Raw genomic sequence first — 24,876 nt, 5'->3', positions numbered from 1 at the left:
AGTCATGGCAAACAGCACAGACGTGTTGGCCAGATCCAGAAGAAAGACCCCGGTGCTCGGAAGGAGAGGCGGGGGATCTTCTAGGCAGGTCGCCTGCTGTGCTTACAGCTCTCATAACTGACTCTATTACAATAACAAAGGCTCAAGTAGGGCTTATTTACAGGAAAATTCGAGTAGCAAAGAATACACAGTATTATAAGGACCAGCATTGGCATAGCCAATAGGTCTTGCTTTTGGGACCTTATAAGTATTTAGTTATGCAGCACAATATCTTTGGTGCAACAACATCAACTGTTGCATGGCTAAACACTTATAAGGTACAAGGTTTAGCCATGCAACAGCTGATATTGCACCAAGGATATTGTGCTGCAAAACTAAATACTTATAAGGTGCCAAAAGCGAGACCTATTGGCTATGCCAATGCTTGTTCTTGCAAAGTTATGCTGCCAAACATACTGTAACCAAATCGATTCTAGTTATTACGCTATTCTTTTTTTAAATTGTCTCCATGGTGAAACAAAATATGTTACTTATTTAATCAAATATTTCTGAAACCTGAGTGTTTTTGTTTGCTTTCCTTTTGTCCCCAACTTTAGAGTTTTAGAGGTTTGGGCCACTGTTCTAATCATCATCATTTACAAGTCATTACATCTTTCCCACAGCTTATTTCCAGTATCGTTTATATAGTTGTGGTCAAAGATCATATCTCTGATGATTACCATTATCAGAGTAATTTTTACACAGACATTCAAAGATAGTGTACATGGGCTAAAGAGTGACATCCCACCTTTCTCTCAGTCAGTGTTTGGGGATTGCACACAGGTTAAATCTCACCAACATCAGCATGTAGTCCACTACATTACTGTCCCGTTCACGCTTTTCACTTATTTACTGAATGGGGAAGAGGGGCCAGGTGTACTAAAACATGGGCCTCCAACAAGTACATCAGGAGGTACTGGTAGATTGGCGGCATCCTAGAAGAAGCTTTCAGAAGAGACGCCTAGACAGTGAATCCTTCAGAGGATCTCACACATTAAAGAAAACAGCACTGCTCATCCCTAGAGCCTTAAAGTTCCAGCCAGCCAGACCATTGACAGGGGTTCATGCTAACCCAGGAACACACTGTGTCAGCCTACTGGGCCTGCAAAGTGACAGTCCGTCCCCACTCGCAATCTAGCAAAGTTACAAGAATATTGGTTACCATGTATGTAAATAGTAAACTAAGAATCACAATAGGAGGCAAAGTGGAGTCCTTGGAATGTAGGAGCCACGGAGAAAGTGTGGCAGTTGGGTACATGATATGGCCAGGAGCTGCACAGGCTGGATCCAAAGCTCTGACAATGAAGAACATGACTTCTTTCAGATGGATGAGTTGTGTGTGGTATATATGTTCACATTTATGTGTGATTGTGTGTGTCTGGCATTCTCTCTCTTAACCCCTTCGATGCTCTTGACGGAACCCAGCCGTCATGAGCCACGGGTGGCCTGTGCGCATGACGGCTGGGTTCCGTCACGACCCCGCCTTCGATTGGAATGTCCAGCACCGGGCTGGAATTCCTGCTGCAGGCAACGAGTTAAACAGTGTTGCCCCTTGAAAGCTGTGAATGGTTTAAACTACTACCGAAAGTGTACAGTGCTCCCTGTCATACAGGGTTCACTTCTGGGATAATTGTGTCTATTCCTGGTATAATATTGGCTCTTGCATAATAATGGTCATCCTTGACATATTTTGGGCATTCATGGCCTAGTTGTGACATACTGCCGGCCAACACTGAGATATTGGGAACATGAAAACCGAACTTTGGCCATTGCCAACATAATGGTGGCCACCCATGGCATAATAATTGCCAACACTGACCTTGTGAGCAACCGGACCATTAAGGTATCCACCCTTGACAAAATGGTGGCCTTGTAATAATGATGGCATGACATGTCGGATGCTTCTTTGGTGCTGTGGTGATTTCATAACATGTGATTATAATACCAGGCCATTTGAAGCAGATTCTGTCGTTGTGGGGCATTTGTACATTTGAGTAATTGATCAAAATGACAATCTTTTTTTTCTTCAGTTTGAGGACTATTTACTAAATATGAAAACTTGTATTTTGAAGGCAAAAGTTCAGTCTCTTTCAAAAACATTTTGGCAAGTTGAATGTACTTTACCAACTACCTGAAATTGTTGCTTTATGGAAAATATGCATTTTTTTATTGCTGTGGTTAGGACTTGGTGCCAAAGGGCACGTACATCTTAGGCTGTTATTTCTTTAGCCATGTGGCACCATTTTACATTCATAATACTTTTCAGAACACGGTCAAGGATGCTGAAGATGCTGGAGCTGTGGACGAGATGAAGTGAATATTCTTGGCGCCACCTCAGAATCCACAACCTTCAGGGTCATTTCCAGCCTCAGGTGTCCATCTCCCATGATGCACCAGTGGACTTCAGTGCAGGTCCAGTTGACACTGGTCAATTGGTCTATAGTTACAGTGGTCTTCAGCGGTTGTCAACAGGTGAAGGTCTCTTTCTTGCAAAGGGTCCACTTCTATGACAACCATCTCCCAGCAGGCACTTCAGTGTCTAGCAGTGGGCAGGTGATCCTGGGCAACCGAGCTCTCACAAGTGGAGGCTTCCATCAGATTTAGGTCCTTGGTGCTGAACTGGGGGTTCAGCACCTAGTCCTTGGAGTCACTTCGGACACAAATGGATCTTTTTTTTTTTGTTGTTGTTTTTTTTTTTTGAAGTGGCGACTGAGGGGACAGTCCTCACTTCAGTCTTTGCTGCAGCCTCGATTTGCTGGGTCTAGTGAGCAGTAGGCCAGTCCTCCTTCAGTTTTGGGCACAAGTGGAGTTCTTCTACAAGTGGGCACAGCAGACATAGTCCTCTTTACCATTACTATGAGTTCAGCAGATGCAATCCTTCCTTGGTTCAGCCTCTCTTTGATGGGTCAAGGAAGCAGCAGGACAGTCCTTCTGCCTTCTTGCCATTCCAACAGTGATCCAAGGACTGTGGGTCTGGGGTGCCACTTTGACATTTTCTCATTTGTGGAAGGGAGGCCTTACTAGCCAATGGGTCAATAATTCCCACAAGGCTGCCCTTCCCACTTCACATCGCTTCCTGTGGGTTTGGTCATCAAACAATCCGAGGATACACTTCTCTACCCTTAACCAAGATGCACAGGCATTCTTCACCTCTGAAGAGCTCTGGGCACGCCCCTGGAGTATGCCTAGCATACTGAGCCACTCTTACTGGAATGTCAGTTGTGCAACAGGTCCCCCACCAACCCCAACTGGAGGAGATGCCTGACGGTCTGTCTACACAAATGAGTGGGCAGGTGAAGGTGTGATCACCATTTACTTCACTAAGGTGGCAGCCGCTTTGAAGCTGGGCCAATCTGTGGCCATCAGCCAGTAGTCATTCTACTGGGAGAGGTCACAACTTCTCTCTATGGCAATTCTTTTTGTTCCCTATTCCTGGGAGCGCTGAACACTTCCTAGCACGAGGCATCATGTTGTCTCATTTGACAAATGCTGGAGATAAACAGAAAAGACTACTAAAAAGGTATGAGCAACAAGTAGTGACTTTCTAAAGTCACCTTTCTATTAAAAGTTACCTTACATTAAACCAGACTAATTGCGGAGATTGTATTTAACAATTAATTTGATATCTTTGACTAAAATCTTTAGTGGTCTCAAATGGAGGTTAGCACTTAGCGAGGTGGCTAGTTAAACTCCATGTTAGCTAATAAGACCACCGGCCCATGCTACAGTGGAAATGGCAATTTCATGTTTTCACTGTCAAGGCATGTTAATATTTAAAAAAATTGTAGGTTTCTTTTGTGTTTAAGCACCCTACCTGGTGGGCGACCAAGGCCTACCCCAGGGGCGGCTTACTAATATTAATAGGCAGGATGTGACCGGGCAAAAAGGGTTTACTCTGCCATATCGACTCGGCAGGGTATAAGGTGCCTAACTAGGCTGCAATGGCAGGCCTACAGTAACGTTTTCTGCTTGTCACTGCAGTTGTGGCACAACTAATTAAGGGAGAGGGGTTGGCCTAACGTCTAGGGCGCTCGACCTCGGACCTGGGGATCTGGGTTCAAATCTTGGTAACGACGCCAAAAAAAAAAAAAAAAAACTCCTGTGATTCTGGGCAAATCACTTAGGGCCCGATGTAGGTAGCCCTTTACCGATCGGAATCGGCCGAAAATACCGATTTTCGGCCGTTTCCGATCGGTAAAGGGCTATGGAGATGTAGGGGCACATTTTCGGTAATTTTACCGATTCGTTATCATTACCGAATCGGTAAATTTACCGACTCGGTAATATTTACCGATTCGGTAATGATAACGATTCGGTAAAATTACCGAAAATGTAATGTAGGTAGCCTATGTTCCGGCAGCACATGGCTTACAGAATCGGTATTTTACCATGGAATACAAATCCATGGTAAAAAACCGATTCCTGTGTACATGCACATCTGTGCATGTACACATGTGCCATGTGACAGACAGACGTGCCCTTAGGGCATGTCTGTGTGCCACATTGCACACATGGCCGTTTTGGGGGTGCTAGAGGGTGTCAAAGTGACACCCCCTGCACTCTTGTGAATTCTTTAATTACCGATTCGGTAAATACCGAATCGGTAATGCCTAATCATTCCTATGGGCTTCAACGCCCATAGGAATGAATGGGCATTACCGATTCGGTATTTACCAAATCGGTAATTTAAGAATTGTTAAGGATTCGGTAACGAATCCAGATGTTGGGACCTACATCCCATTTACCGATTTTTGAATACCGAATCGGTACGATTCGGTATTTCTAAATCGGTAAATGGGATTTACCTACATCGGGCCCTTAATCTCCCCGTGCCTAAAAAAAAAAAAAATGAAAGTGTGTCCTCATGTAACGTAACTGCTGCTATGTAAAGCGCTCTGATACCTGATTCGGTTCGGGTCTAGTTCGCGCTATATAAAACTCTGCAAAATAAAAACAAAATAAAATAAAAAAAGTGCTGCAGTCCACTAGTGACGTTTTATCTACTAGCCCTGGGTACCTCTTGTACCACATTCTAGGGCCACGTTAAATAAGCCAATCAGGTGTAAGCCAATTGCCCACATAGTTTGGGGTCAGAGCATATTCACTGGGGCCTGAACAGCAAGGCAGCATTAGTCTAAAAGTTGAGGGGGAAGTGATGATGCAAAAAGTGAACCTTTACTATGGAGACCCATACCAAATACTCTTTTAGGAGTCAGTAAAACTTTACCAACTCCTAAAATTAGATTTGAACATTAGAAACTTCATTGTTGAGGTTGCAAACTCCAATTCGGAGTATCTGTTACCACAAAAAAGGATAGCACAACTCGTCTCAGATCTTTTCCAAACACAATTAGTTTGTTGTGTACAACTGCCATCCGATTTTCAATTTGTAACACAGATGAGATCAGATCAGGGCAGCCCAACAACCCCAAGGTAGCGGAGACAATAATTATGATACAATGCTACACTTTCAAAGAAACCTACTTCATCAAAGAAACATGACACACAGTTTAGAAAATACAAAGTAAGAAAAGCAAATAAGGTGAAAAAGAGGTCCAATGGGCTTCAAAAACCAATTTCAAAATAAACAAAAATTGAATTAAAAAAAATTACATCATTTTTGTTTAAAAATAGGAGCCCAAAGCTCAACAACACATTAAATAGACACAATTTCATTTACGTACAGATCGATAAAATGTGTTACACAAGGTATTATCCATAAAGAGCACTTCTACGTCAACTAAACAGAGCGTATCGAATATAAGGGAGAAGTATGTATTCCGGCCTCAAGATAATGTAGCCAAATTTGTTGACAGTTCAACCTTCAACTGTATTCTATACACAAGAACACCATCTGGAGTGAACAGTTGTATGTGCCAATAAGGACCAGCTAAAATAATTTCTCTAGAAATGTATAGAAATTAATGTAACCATAACTAACAATTCTATGGGGACATGGCTTGGAGCGCGAGGTAGATGGCAGAGTGAGCCTGTAGCTCAGATCCATGGAGGCAGATAAAGTCAAATAATTCCGACCTCGAACGAACAAGGGCGACAAAAATGAACTTCAAACATCTTTGGGATTAAAGCAGTATTATTAAGGTCATATAATTCTACCACTGGAGGCAGCACTCACAACCTGTGCAGGCCGCTCATCTCCACACTACTCCCCGCATGGAAGGGAGAGCGAAGAACTTCAGCAAGCTCTACGGATTCCTAGACACAGAAACCATTTGGGCACGCCATAAAACACGTAAAATCAGCTATGCTACCTGATGGCAGGCACTAGATGAAGCGATCTGCCCAGTAATCTAACTAGAACATAATATCAGCAAAGCCACATTACTCACCTGACACCAAAATAGCGGCTGATTAACAATAGGTGGCTAAATCTCTGTATAACATGATCTAAACCTCATTCTACCAGCAATTACACCCCCCTGCAACAGTGACCTTACAGTGACCTATGATCGCTGCAGCTATTATGCTGATATGCATCTCTAAACTTTACCCCTGATGTAAGCTCCTCCCCATGTGGTCGGAAGAGCGGAGATGTTTGGCTACAGAGACCAAGACACAGAAACCACTTGGCACACACTACACATTAAGTAAAGACAGCAATGCTAGCTGTGGGCGCAGGGTGAAGCGATCTGACAGCAACATACCCAGAACATCATATCAACAATGCCACAATACTCGCCTGACCGCAAACTGTCGGCCAATTAACAGTGCATGGCTAACTCTCCTGAGGTAAGCGGTGCCAATATCCTAATACAGTTTCGAGGTCATGCTCAAGCACCTCCTCGGTAGAGCTGTACTGCAGTAACTACTGCAAGCATTACTTTAGATACCAGCGGGCCATACCGGTACCATAACCCATCTTAAGTACCCAATTCGGATTCAGCCTCAAACATCTCTGCAGTTATCCCTGTCAATAAAAGTCAACGCAATGGCACCTCTAAAAATGGACACTGATACAGTCTCTCCCATCAGATTTCCGGCTGATACCCCAGTGCGCCGACACACTAAAAATACCACATGCTCGAAATGCATGTGCCATACAGAAATCCAAGCCTCACGCTACAAAATGAAGGCACCCGATACTAAAATGGCCAACTGAGAGCATATCAGTGACTCAGGACTTATACATGTGAATGTTCATGCTGTAAATAGCACCTTTGGAGGCCAAACTAGACACCAAGCATACTAATAAAGATACACTCAATGTGGCAGAAGAACAAAATGCGAACTGTATTGACAACCCAGAGAGCAAGCCTCAACTCATGAGTAATGGTGTCCGAAACAAAAACAGCAGTGGGGCCATTTGAGGCTACACGATACACCGAACGACCCATTATAAATAAGAACACTCAATACAGAGGAAATGAGATAAGCTACACAATAGGGTCGCCAGGCTCTTGTTGGAAAACTAACCTGCTGTAATATTGTAAAACACAAAAAAACTGCTGGTATCAGATTTCATGTAGGAACAATGGGTTCTAGGAGCGCAACAAACTACTCCAGTATGAACAAACCGTATCAGTATAAAACATGTTTTTTTCTAAAACATTAATAAGATAGGCATGTGTCAACTCACCCCTTCACAGTGCTGTACCACAGTGGCAATATTCTGCAAAGTCTGAAAGTTGTGTTCGTTTACTGAGCCAAACTCAACAATCTCATCTCCAACTTGTAAACCCTACAAGACAAACAGAGCAAATGTAAGCAAGCAAGCATAGTTTAACATGTTTAGTTACAAAGCGGAATGCAGTACTTTTTTATAAAACATAAATCTTGCCCCTTAAAAACATATCAGGGGATTTTACAAAGAAGACATCTTAATGTGACTAGCACAATGACTTTGATTGCTAGTGTTAATTACCTATTTGGTCTCTAGCAATTAAAAAACAAAATATGTGTCCATCAAAAGATATTACCTATAATCTTTTTATTTTCAATGCCTAGAGCTGGACTCTTACATCGTAATACATAAACATTTGCCATGAACCCTGAACATTATGGATAGGTTTCTATATTAGGATGTATCTTAACTAAGGTCTATAGGCATTGTATAAGCATATATTTTCCATATCCATTTATTATTTCCATAGAATTAGGTTTTTTGTTCCCTATGCACCTAGGCCACAGTGAATCTTGCCATATTACCCAATAATCAATGCTCCCATTTATTAGATTCCTCTCTTATCCACAACATCGCCAGCCTTCTCTTGTCGAGTAAGAGGTGGTTACATTTTACTACATTTCCTTCAGAATCTAGCTGCTTCTGATTATTGATCAGTGAGTACACACATGCATCTCTAATCCAAAAGTAACTTTGCTCTTAAAATTCTTTTCAATGGATGAATATCCTGCAGAGGTATGGAAATTATAGATGTTTGTACTTAGAACTCAAGAATACCAATATAGCAAGTTGACAGCATCTGTCCCACAGCACATCCAATACCTCAAATTAAATTATTAATTTTCACTCTGAAATGTGCCCACTGGCTTTACGTTTGTGGCTACACTCCATTCCACCAAATATTCTGGTCATCTACTTTTACATTTAATTGAACAGGTGCCATCAGTTGTGAACAGTGTGTTTTTATTTTTAATTGGGAAATACTTAGACTAACAAACACTTGTCATTCCTATTCTCATTTGTCTATATCTCAGCGAGTGCTTCTTCTCAAATTCACATTCTTGGGTCAATGTGTCTGTGGTTAGGAGTCTATCATTCACAAACCAATCACCCAATTAAATTGCATCTTCTACCTTGAACACTAAGGTTTGTGTCGAAACCTATATAAAATATACGAGATCATGGTCTCCCACAACATCTTGATTTCCAGGATGCACAGAGGTCCATATCACAGGTACAGCCTTGAGGTGGTGCACATCTTACTTGGAAAACTGATATCAAGCTGTTCATCACCCTCTTTTTTTTTCCACGTTAATAGCTGTCGGTCAAGGGGTTCCCCAAGGTTCCTCCTCGACTCTGACCTGGTTTAATATCCAACTAAAACCTCTAGCTCAACTCAAATTCATGGGGTAAACTTTATGAATTATGCTGGCGATATTCAGCTGGTCATATCAGTTGACCAACCTACCCCATTTCCATTAGAGGCCTTTCATAATTGCATGCACGCATGACAGCCCCACAGGGCAGGGTCGAACCTCCTAAAAATGTAATGCAGATAAGCCAGAAATGCTGTGTTGTTCCAACAGCAGTCCCGCTCGCACACTCCCAGCTTATGCCTGACCAATGAAAAGGTAATGCCACATCAGCTGCCTCTTGCTCTGTAAGTAATCTAGGTTTCCATGTTGATGAGGAACTTGCTTTCTAGTCTGGTTACTAGACTATCATCCACCTGCTTTTCAATTGTGAAGATAATTTGCAGATTTTTTCCGCTTCTTCCAAGTCCCACCTGTCCCTTTGAGGTGTAGGTTTGTGCCAGCTCGATTACTGCATCTCCTTATTCTTGAGTTCCCCCAATTACCTCCTCAAACTTATTTTCCAAAATCAAAGCTGCTGCTGCTAGATTTGCATTTTCCCACAATCGTTGCTCTTTTGCACCTCATGCTTTGGATTTGCTACAATAGAATCCCCTGCCTGAAATCATCAAGTTTAAATCCCTGTGTATTATACATAAAGCTGTTCATCAAGTTGGAACCCGCTTTTTTCAGAGATTTAAACTGTACCATCCCAGGCATCTTTTGCTTTATGTTGACACAAACCTCCTTATCATCCCTAAGTTTAAACGAGTACCAGTGGGTAGGAGAGCTTTTTCTGTTTAATCTGCACGGCTCTGGGATACTCTTCCGTTTGCTCTTGAACATTAACATTTGCAGCCAGAAGCCTACATTTATGAGATACTGCATTAGTGGATGCAGGTAATCAAGTTTAGGTTTAAATTTTAAGGAGAGGCCATTTAAGATCTGCCATAGGGCCCCTTGTATCTCGCAAAGCCCCATAAGAATGACTACTTAAACCACAGTGCTCATGGTTGTAGCTGGTAGGTCAAGTAACAGCTGATCAGGTCTGGTGCAACAAACATCTCCTACTGTATCTTGTACTCTAAGAGAATTGCGCTCTAAACTAAGTCTTTGTAAGGTTTCTGAATATTCTTAGTGTCCCACTCTTTACTAAGTTTATGGTGTTAGTAAAGGGATATATGCATTTGAGATCTCTGCCTGTGAGTGACAGCAGGAGTCGGTCTATTAGTGTAGAAATCATATTGTGTATTTAATGTTCCATACTTAAATTTTCATCCGAAGTAAGCGAAATGTCTAGCTTTTAAACTTCTGGAGTGCCCAGCTCAACGGAGGATGAGAAAAGAAGGAAAGGGATCTATATCCGTTTCTTGTTAGGTCACAGGCAAACAAAATTATTATGTACTTGGGCCAACTGTGTTTGTACAATCGCTGCAGGATACATTTGTGTGATCGAGTTAACAATTGCAGGAATGTATATTCTGGTCTAGAGGCTGTTAAAAAGGGAATTGTCAGCCAATGCCTCAATTTACCCACCCAAATGCCAAGCTGCATAGGTCTGTGGAAGACAGTGGGCAGCCATGTCTAGGGCCTATATGCAACCCAAGGCATTAAGACCGTGTTGCACTACTTCCATCCTTGGCCATAACTCCACATAAAAATACTCAACTCATATCTCTATTAAACCAAACCTTCCTAAAAGCAAGTAGATCAGCCTTTTCAAAGAGATCTTCATGCACAAAAAATGTACGATTTGTGAACTATGTGTTTGATGCAAAAAAAGGCAGCCTGGTTCAGGTGTATCGTTGCAGGTACTAATTCTTCTAGTCTAGTACTTATGATTATTTTGCTATGCAAGTTAAAAATAAATAATATATATATATATATATATATATATATATATATATATATATATATATATATATATATATATATATATATATATCATCCTGAAACCCAGTGAGTTCTGACAATTTCTTTTTTAAAGTAGCAGCATTTATAAATAGGAGAGTTCTCCTAACTCCACCAAGCCAGGCACTTGTAGAACCCCTTCTGGGCGGGTGCTCCATGAGAGGGTGGAACTCTCATATTTATAAACGCTCCTTCTTCCAAGAGAAAGTGGGTTTCAGGATGATTTATTTCAAAGAGCAGACGCGTTTCGGCGATTGCCTTCCTCAATGCTCGTCCAAATACAAACAGGTTTCGTGCAGACTCTCTTTTAAAGGTGTTCAATCACCATGTAATTTCCTGTCTACAGAGGGGAGGGATGCTTGATTCACTGTGCTGTTGCGGGCACCATCTTAAGTGTATCCTAAGGTTTCCTTGAATTGGAGTGTCCTCCCAAACGGACAGCCCTGAATGGGCTATCTCCCCCTTCTTCGATCTGCAGTCCCTCAATTCAATTTGTTACGTCCTTTGCCCCTCACCCATACCGCAGGCCACTTTTCACACATACTGTTATATTTTACAACAGCATGTGTTTTAAAAACTAATAGGAACATCAGAATTTAACGGATGACCACTTTGTCAGAGTTCTACAGCTCCAATGTTTAGAAAGCTCCTAAAATTTTATTCCAGCACCCCCTAAAATGCTGGTGGCTCGATTTATTAGTAACCTGAAAAACGTTTACTAACCATGCCCTGAATAAGAAACCTAACATAATAAAAATGTATTCTCCTTTTATGAGAAAATCACTTTTGCAATAAAGGGGAAAGGAAATGGTATCTGAACACTGAATACATAATTTTTAAAAAGGCTTAAAAAGAGCCACAAAAAGTTACATTATTTCATGTCCGTTTATGTCTTGTTGCTGCTTTCGATACGTAACAATTGAACAGAAAAAAAAACTTTCAGTTTGCACAGACAACTAATTTCACTATTCACTACAGAGCTTCATTTTCTGCCTCATGGGATTTTTGTTTTGATTCACTGGCAGGAACATGGCTCTAACGGATAAAACTACAGGACCAACATGTTCTGAGTTGCAATGAAGGCACAGCTGCATTCATCACACTTGCTATTTTGGCAATGGATTAGTATTTGTGGCTATGAGGTCTTTACTGCACGTCCATGGGCACTTAATGGCTACTGGGCGTAACCTTTCAACTGTCATTTACAACTGGTGTCCCAGGGCCTTGGGTACCAGTGCACTTCAAATGGATAACTAAGTACTCTGTATGCTTAGATGAGGAGTCATGGCTTATACCAATTGGTGGAGATGGTTTGGAATGCAAAGTTACTTACCCATATCCCAGTCCTCTTCCAGCAAAGCCCTCATAAAAGTCATATGCAATCAATGTTCTTGCCCACGGAACCCTTTAATAGCATGTACACACACAAACTTTACTGTGAAAAAGCACATTTCAAATAATTAAAGAACATCTTTGTAAAAATATTTTGTAAAAGATGTTTCTAGTCACTTTAAAAAAAGAAGTGACAATTTGGAAGCAATTGCTGACATTTTGTAAAGATGATATAAAATTAAATGTGGCCACTTTAGTTTTTTATTAGGCTGCAATGATTTATTTTATCATTTAACATACTAGCAGCCCGTCCCGACGTTGTCTGGGTATGAATTGCTGCCGGCCAGTAGTATATTGTTTTGTAGGATTTCGTTTTGATAGCATTTCTTATCTGTGACAGGCCTGTGAAACGCTCCGATTCACAGTGCACTGCTGATGCACTTAGGAGTGCGCGTTCAGTAGTGTGTGAACTTGAGTTTCCCTACTTTATTTTTCCTTGCAATATTATATAGCGCAAACTCGACAACATGGCATGAGCACAATTTACATTACAGAAGAACACATTAATTTGTGGTAGCACGGGGAGACAAAGCGATTTGCCTGGAATCACAGGATGTTGAGCTGATGCCGAGATTCGAACGTAGCTCCCCAGCTCTAAAGTTTGCAATTCTAGAACTTGTGGTGGGAGGTGTGTTTAAAAGTGTATGTCGGTGCTGGCCATCAATGAGAGAGACCTGTGCATTTTTCAAATGGGTGGTGAAAAAATATGAGTATGTTCCTGGAGATGTGGGCCGCCGTGCCACCAATATACTTACCGGGGGAGGGTAAACACCCATTATTCCGCAACTTTCTTTCCGCATACCAATCACTCCGCATACTTTCATTACGAAAGTACCATGACTCCGCAATGCCATTATAACGCATGGCATTACATTTGATATGCTTTTACAACGCATACATTTACAACTAAATTCGTTGTAAATGCATGAATGGTAAAAGCATGTTTTTTTAAATGTTTGGATAAGGTAAGTATGGGTATAGGGGTATATGTTTTGGGGTACTGAGGTATATGTTTTGGGGTGTTTGGGTATTTTAAGGGTTCAGATATAGTTTTGAGTTATGGGGTACAGGGGTAGTTTTAGGTTTTAGGGATAGGTATGGATTTTGGGGTACAGGGGTATTTTTAGGGTTCAGGGCTAGGTTTGGGTTTTGGGGTATAGGGGTATTTTTAGGGTTCAGGGGTAGGTTTGGGTTGTGGGGTACAGGGGTATTTTAAGAATTCAGGGCTAGGTTTGGGTTTTGGGGTACAGGGGTATTTTAGGGTTCAGGGGTGGGTTTGGGTTTTGGGGTTCAGGGTTATTTTTAGGGTTCAGGGCTAGGTTTGGGTTTTGGGGTACAGGGGTATTTTTAGGGTTCAGGGGTAGGTTTGAGTTTTGGGGTACAGGGGTATTTTAAGGGTTCAGGGCTAGGTTTGGGTTTTGGGGTACAGGGGTATTTTAGGGTTCAGGAGTGGTTTTGGGGTTCAGTGGTATTTTTAGGGTTCAGGGCTAGGTTTGGGTTTTGGGGTACAGGGGTATTTTTAGGGTTCAGGGGTAGGTTTGGGTTTTGAGGTACATGGGTATTTATAGGGTTCAGGGCTAGGTTTGGGTTTTGGGGTACAGGGGTATTTTTAGGGTTTAGGGAAAGGTTTGGGTTTTGGGGTACAGGGTATATTTATAGGGTTAAGCTGGGTTAGTGTTTAAGGGTGTTGGGGTATTTTAAGGAGTAAGGGTGGGTTATGATTATGGGGTGAAGGGGTATTTAAAGAGAACAGGGTGGGATTAGCACACAATATGAGACATGGCATGAAGGGCGGAATGTACCACATGCCCCCAGCTTTTGTCACGCCACCAGCACACGCCCACAGCACAACGCAGACACGCCCGCAAGGGACTACTTTGCTGGCACGGTTCTTTTACCTTTTAAATGTATATAGTGGGCGTCTGCATAGCCTATGTCCTTCTGCTGCAACTGCCCTTTCCAACGCTGTATTGGGTGTTGTGATTGGTGCTGTGGTTCCTGATATTACCCGTCTCAAAGGTTTGGGCTCTCTCTTTATTATATTAGTATAGATATAGATGAGCGGCTACTACAGAAAAGCGCTCTATTTTTTTATTTTATTTTTATTGATTTTCAAGCTGAAAACAAACAGGCATGGCAAGTACATTCCACACTAATACATACAGCATTGAATTCTATAACCCGTACAAGAATACAAAACTGAGTAAGCCCCCCTTCCCACCCGAGTCTCAGTTCAAATTTGAAATCGCACTACAAGACAATTCGACCTTTCCCAATGGTGAATACGAATGCCTGGACTAGTTTGCAGCGAACAGTTAGGGTAGACGACCAAGTGGCTGCATATAGCAGTGACCACATAGTACCCTTCAGTCCGACTTATCATGGACAGTATCCTTCGGCTGCTCACACCGGGCCAGCAAATAGTCTCTCAGCGGGGCCCAAATTTATTTATTTATTTATGTATTTGCTGGTTTTTATAGCGCTTGAATCGACTCCAGATGGAGTATCTCTGCGCTTTTGGTGCCGGCTAAACAGGAGATGTAAGTTGGAGCAGATGCTAGATCTCATTTTTAAACAGAACGGTTTTCAGTTGCCTTCTGAATTTTAAGTGCTCAGTACACTGTCTTAGGGATAGAGGGAGTCTGTTCCATAATGTGGGTCCTGCAATTGACAACGCTTTATTCCCATGCCTCGCTTTCCTAGCACGGGGCACCACTAGGAGCAGATTATTGCTTGATCTTAGTGTACGAGATGGAATGTAGGGAATAAATTTGTTTTCAAGATATGCAGGCCCTTGTCCATGAAGACATTTGTGGATCAGGCAGCCTATCTTGAATTTTGTTATTTGCCGGATCGAGAGCCAGTGTAGTTGCTCAAGGAGGGGTTTAGATGGAGTTCTTGGCGAAGCATTCAGAACTAGGCGAGCCGCTGTGTTTTGAATGACCTGGAGCTTAGCCAACACGCCTTCATTGGCAGAAAGCAGCAGGCCATTACAGTAGTCGATCCGACTTAGCACGAGTGCCTGCACTAGCGTCCTCCTAAAGGAATCCGGCAGTAGAGGGAAGACCTTACGCAACAGGCTGATGGTATGGAAACAAGAACCCGAGATGTAGTTTGAGTGCTGTTTTAGTGATAGTTCTTGATCCAGACGGACCCCCAGGTTTTTCACTATCTGTTTGGGTTCGGGGGCTGCTCCCAAGTCCTGTGGCCACCAATCCGGGGCCCATAGCATCCTGGCTTCTCCAAACAGCATGACTTCCGTCTTGCTGACGTTGCACTGAAGGCAGTTGGAGGACATCCAGTGTGCCACTGCCTTCATGCCTGATGAGAAGGAGTTTCTTACTTCAGCGGAGAGGGTTTTAAAGGGGAAGAGGAGCTGGGTGTCATCAGCGTAGGATACTGGGATGAACCCGTACCTACGCATCACTCTAGCCAGGGGTGCCACATAAATGTTAAAGAGGGTCGGGCTTAGACACGAACCCTGTGGCACCCCTTTTGATATCTCCACCTCCGCTGAACGATATGCACCCATGGTGACAGTCTGGGTGCGATCGGATAAAAAACTCCTTAGCCAGGCAAGGGCTTTGTTCTTGATGCCAGCGTTCGACAACCGCTCAGTCAGGATGGAATGTGACACGGTGTCGAACGCTGCTGACAGAGCTAAAAGAACCAAGATTACTGAGATGCCCTTGTCCTGGTACATGTGCAGGTCATCAGTGACTGACAGAAGGGTGGATTCAGTGCTATGTTTGGGTCTGAAACCTGACTGAGAGTAGTCCAGGGCCCCAGCAAGTTCGATATAGCTGGAGAGATGGTGGTTGACATGCTTCTCAGTCAGTTTCCCTAGGAAAGGTAGTAAGGAGATGGGCCTCAGATTAGCCAATTCGGTCCACGGAGTCGCAGTGTTTTTCCTAATTGGTCTAACAATGGCTCGTTTCCATACTCTAGGGACATTGCCTGTGCTCAGAGAGAGATTTACCATTTCTCCAATCATGGGGCAGAGTTGTTCGGCTAGGGCGGGCATTATCCTCGCTGGGATAGTATCGTCTGGGCTACCACTTTTGATCTGTGATGTCCTTAGGTCGTGAGTTTCTTGGAAGTTCCTCCTCATACAGAGACAATTGTTCATTACAATACGTCATATCAGTTAACCATTTAGCAGTAGTGGGGGCCAGCTTACCATCCCACGTGAACAGCACCCGTCTCTTGGCTAACAACAGGGCGATCTGCACAAAGCGACCCATCACCCCCTGCACCCCAGGCACATATCCTAATAAGCAGAGCAGTGGTGTGCATTCTAGCCTATGTCCAGTCATCTCGTATAACATGTCCAATACACCTGACCAGTATGTATGAACTCTCTGGCATAGCCATGCCAGGTGGACAAAGTCTGCACCCTCCTGCCCACAGCGTCTGCAACAATCGGTATCTCTAAGCCCAATTTTGTGTAACCTCACTGGGGTATGATATGTCTGGTGTAGGAACTTTAGGTGTATGATGCGCAGATTGCTATTAGCTGTAAGCCTCCCCGTTAGTCCACATATCTGGCCCCACAAATCCGCCGTAAGCTGCGCATCCAAGACCCCATTCCATCTCGCCAGGCTCTTGTCCTCCGGGAGTATCGATTCCTCCTGTACCATCTGATATAGTTTAGGGAGTAGATGTTTTATAGTGGGCGCCGTCACAACCAGCTGCAGTGATTTCGATATCGGCGGTTCGTTCGGAAATGTAGTATAATGATCCCTGATTGCTCTACGCAGTCGATAACATGTATATAAAAATAGCGGTGTGGGATTGGAGATGAAGCTCAAGTCCTCCCTGGTGATGTACGTCCCATCCTTATATAAATCACCCATCACTGTTATACCCGCCTCATTAAGGGTACGCAGTGCTCCACGCTCCTGCGCCACAGAGAGGGCGCTGTGCCCCTCTATCGGCATTTTAGGAGCGTACAGCGGGAGCCTCTGAGTCCTGCGGCCTATACTGTGCCAGGCCCAAACTGTGGCATCGATAGTATTGATTTCTGCTCTGAGCGTCGCTCTATGCATATGTGTGATAATACCATGCAGAGGGACCTCTCCAGCATCTCCTTCCTCGACCGCCACATGCGGGATAAAACCATGCGGCTTATACCAGAAATACGCGTATTGGGCCAATCCGCATAGGTAGTAGACAAAGAAATCAGGAGCACAAAACCCGCCCCTATCGAACGGCAACGTAAGCGTGGCCCAACCAACTCTGGGCGGCTTCATACCCCACACCAGGCGGAGCTATTGCGTCCGTACCATTTTACAAAAATGTTTATTTAAGCGAATCGGCACATTAGCAAACAGGTACAAAAATTTAGGCAGGATCACCATTTTTATCACCGCAATGCGGTCTGCCAACGACAAGGGTAACCTGACCCACCTATCAATTTGGTCCACCAGATTAGTGTACGCTCTACCGTAATGTTCACGAGTTACCTGTGTTAGATCACGATGGACCCACACACCCAGATATTTCACCGGATCTTCTGACCATTGCAGAGGGTATTCCAAGTGAGGGGACGCAGTGGCAGACGTGAGGGGAATGATGACCGATTTTTCCCAATTTATGGTGAGGCCCGAATATAAACCATATCGAATATATTCTCGGATAACCTGTGCGAGGTATACTTGAGGTTCCCGGATATATAAGACCATGTCGTCCGTGTACGCAGAGATGCCCACCGGCCTATTATTAAAGTTCAGGGCCGCCGCTCTTTGTGTTTGGCGAATGCGGCAGGCAAGAGGCTCCAGCACTATGGCAAAAAGAAAGGGGGACAGTGGGCACCCCTGTCGAGTGCCCCTGTGGATGGTGAAGAGTTCCGACGTTAGGCCACCCACTCTCACCCTTGCCGAGGTATCTGCATACAAAATCTGCACCCAGCGGACAAACACAGGAGGAAACCCCATTCTACGCAAGATGGAGAACATGTACTGCCATTCAATTGAATCAAACGCTTTGGCTGCGTCTAGCAGCACAGCCACAGCGGGCAACTTGGACTTCAATACATGAAACATTGCAAAGATCGTACGAAGATTCCAGGACGTGGAGCGGTCAGGAATGAAGCCAGATTGGTCCGGTAAAACCAATAGGGGCATTAGAGGATGCAATTTAGTAGCTAGTATTTTGGCAAGTACCTTAGCATCAATGGTAATTAACGATAAAGGACGATACAATTCGTACCGAGCCGGGTCTTTATCTTTCTTTAGCAGGGTGATAATAAGCGCCTGCGAAGTGATGGGGGGAGATAGCCAACCTCATGTGCCTCCGCGTACACCGCGAGGAGATGGGGCACCAGGAGATCAGCGAAGCGCTTATAAAATTCAGCCGTCAGCCCATCAGGCCCTGGAGCTTTCTTGTTAGGAAGCGACAGTATAGCCTCTCGGACATCTTGCTAATCGATAGGTAAGCTGAGGAATTTCCTATGCTCATCGGATAACCAAGCGCACGCTGTATCTGAAAGGTAGTCCGTCAGCTCAGATTCCACCAGGTCGCCCCGTGACATGTATAATGTCTCATAGAAATCTCGGAATTGGTCTAGAATGTCATCAGGTGTGTGGTGTTCTTCCCCATAATCGTCCACTATGCAGTGAACTAAAGGAGTCTCCGCTCGGTCACGCAGTTGTTGAGCCAGGACCCGACCGGGCCTTCCACCCTCCCCATAGGCTCTCGCCACAAAGCTTTTAGACATATATTTAACCTCTGAGGCTGCCAGTGCGTTGTACTCCTCAACGTATTCTCGAATGAGAGTGAGCGTCTCAGGTGAGGGTAGAGAGACGCAAGAGATCTCTAGTTCTCGCAGTTTACGTTCAGTGCGGCTCATGTGTCCCCTTATGTCCCGCAAAATGCCCGCCGATGAACCTATACATACTCCCCTTATCGTTACTTTAAATGCCTCCCAGAGGGTAGCCGCACTGTCTACTGAACCTACATTCAGATCAAAGTACTGTGCTATGGCCTTCCTGATGGTATCTTCATAGATTGGATCTAAGAGGAAGTCCGCTCTAAATCGCCAAGTGAAGGGTCGGTGGATATTGTGTGGCACAAGAATAGTGAGCCTAACTGGTTTATGATCGGATAGGGTCTGCGGGAGAGCACCAATCTCTGTGACCTAGTCCTGCGCTTCACCACCTATCAGCCAGTAATCTAGCCGGGACCATGTGTTGTAGGCTGGGGTGATGTGTGTGCCCTCCCTGACTCCCCGATGTCGCAGGCGCCAGACGTCAGACAGCCCCCACTCTTCCATAAAGTCCCGCACACATTGAGCTGGCACTGGCAAGGGGGGATTTATCTACAGTGGGGTCCAGACAGGTATTCAGATCTCCCCTAAGCAGCAAAGCTGAATCCGGCCATGCGCGCAGCGCCTGGAATAAGGTTAAGAAGGATGCTGTCTCGTCAACCACTGGGCCATATATGTTAGCTATGGTCACCATCCCCCTCCCCAACTTCCCCCGCACCACAGCCCATCTTCCCTCGCCATCTACCTTAGTATCAATCGGCTGAAACGGGGTGCCTTTCTTCACTAAAATTAGGACACCCCGGGCATAACTAGAATATGAGGAGGCCAGTCTAAAGGAGGCCCACCGTCGCGCGACAGCTCCCTCCGTGTGGTTAGTCAGATGGGTTTCCTGTAATAAGGCAATCTAAACTCCCTGTCTATCAAGATAAGCGAGCGTCTGCCTGGTTTTCTTGGGTGTGTTCAGTCTGTGCACATTCCAGGTAATACAGCCATACTTCTCACCCATCAGGTGTCACCCCTACATGCAATCTCGAGCCAGCATCCTGCCACCATGAGAAATCATATAGCTCAGTATGTGCGATGACCAGATGTATACCATGTAAATAATCAGAAGACTCAGGCCCTCACCCCACCACCCACCTTGGCACCCCCAACCCGCCAAAGGCACACTCAACCCACCCCCCCATCCCAACAAACATAACACAAACCGTACTACTTTGTGGGGCATACCCATTGGGGGTCGTGACGGCACCATACACTTCCGGCACTAGGCGGAAGTGGGCCACCGCATATATACCAAGCCTCCTACACCTCAGAAGTCAGGAGTATACCAATCTGAGCGTTATCACAGGAGCGACCAGCGTCGTATACCACCCAGAGGTCTCAAGCCCTTCTACCTGGCTCCCCTATCCCGCACACCTCCCACAAAGGCTGAGCATAAACACAGTTTAGCAACTACATCTCTAAATGGGGTAAATCACCAATTACGCCATTTCCCTACCCACACAGTAAATTCACCCGCGCACCAATGTGTGAAGGAAAGCAAAGGTCCAACAACCTGTCAAATCACAGACAACAAGCAGACATTTCAATCAGTAATATACTCAGTCTTCAACATCAGATGTCGAGCCAGTAGTCTTGCGCGTGGACTTGAGGGACTTAGCATATGCCATGGCCTGTTTCGGTGTCGAGAAGATTTTCCCTCCTTCATACTCGCCAATCCTCAACCTTGCGGGGTACAGCATGGCGTACGGGATTTTTTCTTGCATGAGGAGCTTCTTTACGTTCTGAAATTCTTTCCGCGCCGCCTGAACTTGAGCAGTGGAGTCAGGATCAAATGCCAGCGGCGTATTTTGATAGATCACCTTGCCCTTTTGCCTAGTAATGCGCAACACAGTGTCTCTATCGAGGTAATTTAGCAGGCGAAGTATGATAGGCCTCGGAGGGGCACCCGGGGGGGCCGCGCCGCCAGCGAGTGGTGAGCCCTCTCCACCGCAAACATAGGGGACAACTCGTCCGGGCCACACACCTCTCGCAGCATGGGCTCCATATAATCCTCCAGCCGGCCAACATTTGTCGATTCTGGCTGCCCCAGGACCCGAATATTGTTGCGCCTCGAGCGTGCTTCAATATCCTCGTTCTTTGCTTGGATTACCGCAAGTAGATTAGACATATCCGACGCCTTCTCCGCCACCTGCTGAAGGCCATCACCGGTTTCCGTGATCCTCTGTTCCGCCTCACCAATGCGCGCGGCCTGTTTATCTAGTTTGGCCGAGAACTGGTCCATGCGGCCATTCAATGCTTCTATCTTTCCGTCTATGGCCTGTAGACTATTCTGAATGGCGGCTAATGCTTTTTCCAGATTAAGTACGCTCTGTGCCGCAGCCTCCGTGTCTTGGTCGGACGCATCTGACTGTGGCGGTTTGCCATTTTTCTGAAGCTCAAATGTCAATTTCGGCTGGGCCATGTCTGGTTTGCCCATGTCTGGTCTCTAGGTGAGCCGCTTTCCCAGCCCGAGCCCCCAATCGCCCCGGTCCCCACAATTCTCCAATGGATTTCCACTAGCAGATGCGGGGGGTGAGGGGGGGGCAAACGTCGTCGACCCACCGTGCGGGTTGCTTCCCTTTCGTGCTCCAATACACTCTGCGTCACCCTGCGCAATCACCAAGTTCGTCTTAGCAGCAGTGCTCCCCCCTGTCAGGCGCACCGTCTTACCCCCACTCTCGGAGGCCCCGCCAGGCGGCACGGAGTCGTCAGAGCAGGCCCAGATGCTTAATGGGCCCAAGGGGACTCAGGGGCACCAATATCTATCTCGATGTCATCCACTCCCCATGCACCAGGTTATCCTACAGCTTCGAGGGGTTCAGCTAGCTAGTTCTGCAAGGATGGAAGGACCCCCGCCAGTTCCAGCCGTTCTAGTGCCTCTTTCTCTACTCTGTCAGGCACCAGCCTCTTCTCGGGTGTCGTGGCCTAGTTGCGGCCTAGTGCGCCCCCGAGAGCCGGGCGCTGTCCTGGAGGCTCTCCCAGTGTCCTGCCGTCCCGCCAGCAAGCGCGAAACTCGAGAGCGCTCCTCCGGTCACCCTCGGCGTTCCCCCGCTGGAGTCCACATGGAATTGAAGCACACCCCAGCAGCGTGTGATTCCTGCTCTCCCGCAGATGTGCACCTCACAGCTGTAGCCCCGCAGTAAGTGTCCGATGGCGGGGAGGGAGGGGGAGGGCACGCAGTCCTCTCAGTGGTCTATGGTGACGTGAGGCCGCAAGCGCTCCGCACTCCCCGGCTACAGCGCACTCACCCCTGCGTCTCGTAGTTCCAGGGTCAGTCCAGCAGGCCTCTCCACCCCTCGAGCGATCGTTGTCTGTCGGGCACGGGCGTCGCAGCAGGCTCCTGCACTAAGCTGCGAGCAGGCGACACCAGCCGCCGTCCATGCGCCGCTTGTCCCCGCACCACTTCCAGACCCGCACCTCCGTTCAGTGACAGGGGTGCAGCGTCTTGGTGTCGTACAGCCGCAGCAGACCCCTCAATCGCACCGGGTGGTAAACACAGGCCGCCCCCCTTCAAACCATCGGCATCAGCCTCCTGAAATGCAGGATATTATAGGATTTCGTGTGGTGGCCGGCTGAGCAGCCTCACAGTGCTGCCATCTTGCCACACGCCAAGCCACGCCCCCAGAAAAGCACTGTATACACACACATACACACACACACACACACACAGACACACATGCTAGACAATTCAGGTGCTATGACTAGTTATAAGGATTCCCCTGGAGGAGATGTAAGCCACAATATGACAGTAAACATACACAATAAGAACAACATACAGTCATGCTATTACTTACAAAAACAATAGATCTTTATTTACACACATGAAAGGCATAGCAGTGAAACGTAGGCAAATTCTGTTTGCCCTACTTTCCGCTGCAGCTCAGGGTTCAAACCAAACAGTGCGGCAGAGACTGTGCTCAAAGCACTAAAAGACAATCATCCAAAAGTGAACTAGATGTTAGGCCACAAATTAGGAATACCACTGTTTGGCAACATGGAACTGGCACTTGGTTGCAGGCAACATTTTACAGTGGAGCATCACTTACAGGACAAGGGGCACACATCCTGGACTGCTGAGCACACTGGTTTGGGTGGAAGTGGACCAACTGAGTTAACTCAGAAGCAATACATCGCAGAAAGAGGGGTCTATCACTTCTGAGATCAGGCTGAGCAGGTGCAATCGAATACAGTCTGAGTTCAGCAACCTTCTCCAGGACATGGAAAGGTTCACTAAAGGGTCACAACAGCACGCGCTCAGTCAGTGGGTCATCTTTTCAAGGGTAATGGAGCTCAGGTGCGCGCACAGTTATTGTGTCTGTAGAACATTCTCAACTCTCTTGTCTAGAAAAGGTTTGAGTCTTGGGTTTAGGCCAGGTCATACTAGCAGCAGATTCTTGTGGCTCTTCAGTATACCTTTGCTTCAATTCAAGATGCCATCCACGCAGGTCTCCATCATCTGGGCCTTGGGCTGGTTTTCCTGCCTGGGCACATCAGTAGGGCCTTTGCATCATCTAGACTGTATGTCCTGGAGTGGTGGCAGGGGAGGGGTGAAGTTGGGTGGCTAACAGAAACTTAAAGTACAGGTCCTGGTACAATGCCACTTCATAGGTGGTTGTCGGAGCTTTCTTCCAAAGTCAATGGTAGGACTCAAAGCAAACTGAGGGCTTACTTGACCAGATAGTGACCCACGTTCAAATTCCATTATCTGAGCCAACCAGATCAGAGAGCTACTTTCTAGACAACCGGTACTTAAGTCAAGAGTGCAGTAAACTGTAGCAAGTGGTTAGTTGGATATGTATTTGGATGTCTGTGGCCAGACAACCAAGTGGGGGTTAAATTCTGGAACTGAGCAGTCGAGGTTGCTTAAGTGGATTCAGCCAATAAATTGTTCCAGAAAGGCCCGTTGCCCTGGCAGAATGTAAATGTAAATTGTCCAATGCCTTGCAGAGGGGCTAGATATTTACAAGAACAGCTATATATAGGCTGAAACGTTCATCAGGAAGAAGTCTACCTGAAGGGTAAACACTACCGTGTCCTTGCTGCATGTAGACTCATATATAAAAATGCACAACCACATACATTAAGGATAAAGTAAAGGTTGCCAGTTAAGAGGAAATAAAGATTTTCCCATGAGGGGTACGGCAGATGCTGTCCCTTGGGTACATGCATCATAGTGTGTGTCCTTGCACAATTAAAATCAGTTGCCATCTCTGTGAAGAGCTTTATAGGCTACTTTTAATGTCGCCCATCTACCAAACTCGCACCCTGGAACAGCTGCCAGGTATCTATCCCAAACTCACTCCCCCATCGTAACCTCTCCATACCCTACGGAAGAGGCAGTAACCATCCTCAATTTATAAGTGCTGGAACATTTGGCTGTACACTGAGTCCAGATATTTGTTTCAGAGCAATCACATGGAGCAACTTCACTGGATTTGCGAAAATGTTCACAAGAGGAAACAGTTGAGATGAGAATCGCCTTCAAGATTCTCACTCACGCCCACAAAGCCCTCCACAACACCGGACCTGCCTACCTGAACCACCGTCTCTCGTTCCACACACCCCAAAGATCCCTCCACTCAGCCCAGCTCTCCCTTGCTGCGGTGCCGCGCACCAAGAAGACCAGAACAGGAGTTTGTTCTTTCTCCTTCCTCACAGCCAAGGCATGGGGCACCCTCACTCTCTAACTCCAAACACCAACACCCTCCAAGTTCTTGAAGGACCTCAAC

The 24,876-nt window shown here is 45.7% G+C and overlaps 1 protein-coding gene across 2 annotated transcripts in view; it reads right to left on the bottom strand.

Moving 5' to 3' along the window:
- The window catches only part of PSMD9 (proteasome 26S subunit, non-ATPase 9), an 87,724-nt gene that overhangs the window by 5,669 nt on the left and 57,179 nt on the right, over positions 1-24,876 (bottom strand). For both annotated transcript variants that reach the window (XM_078667545.1, XM_078667544.1), the window contains exon 4: positions 7,637-7,738. In XM_078667545.1, the coding sequence (XP_078523671.1) occupies positions 7,637-7,738 (102 nt within the window). The remainder of the gene's footprint in view (positions 1-7,636; positions 7,739-24,876) is intronic.

Source organism: Lissotriton helveticus, chromosome 11 (assembly GCF_964261635.1).
Source record: "Lissotriton helveticus chromosome 11, aLisHel1.1, whole genome shotgun sequence".
NCBI lineage: Eukaryota > Metazoa > Chordata > Amphibia > Caudata > Salamandridae > Lissotriton > Lissotriton helveticus.
This window is presented reverse-complemented; position numbering and strand designations above follow the sequence as displayed.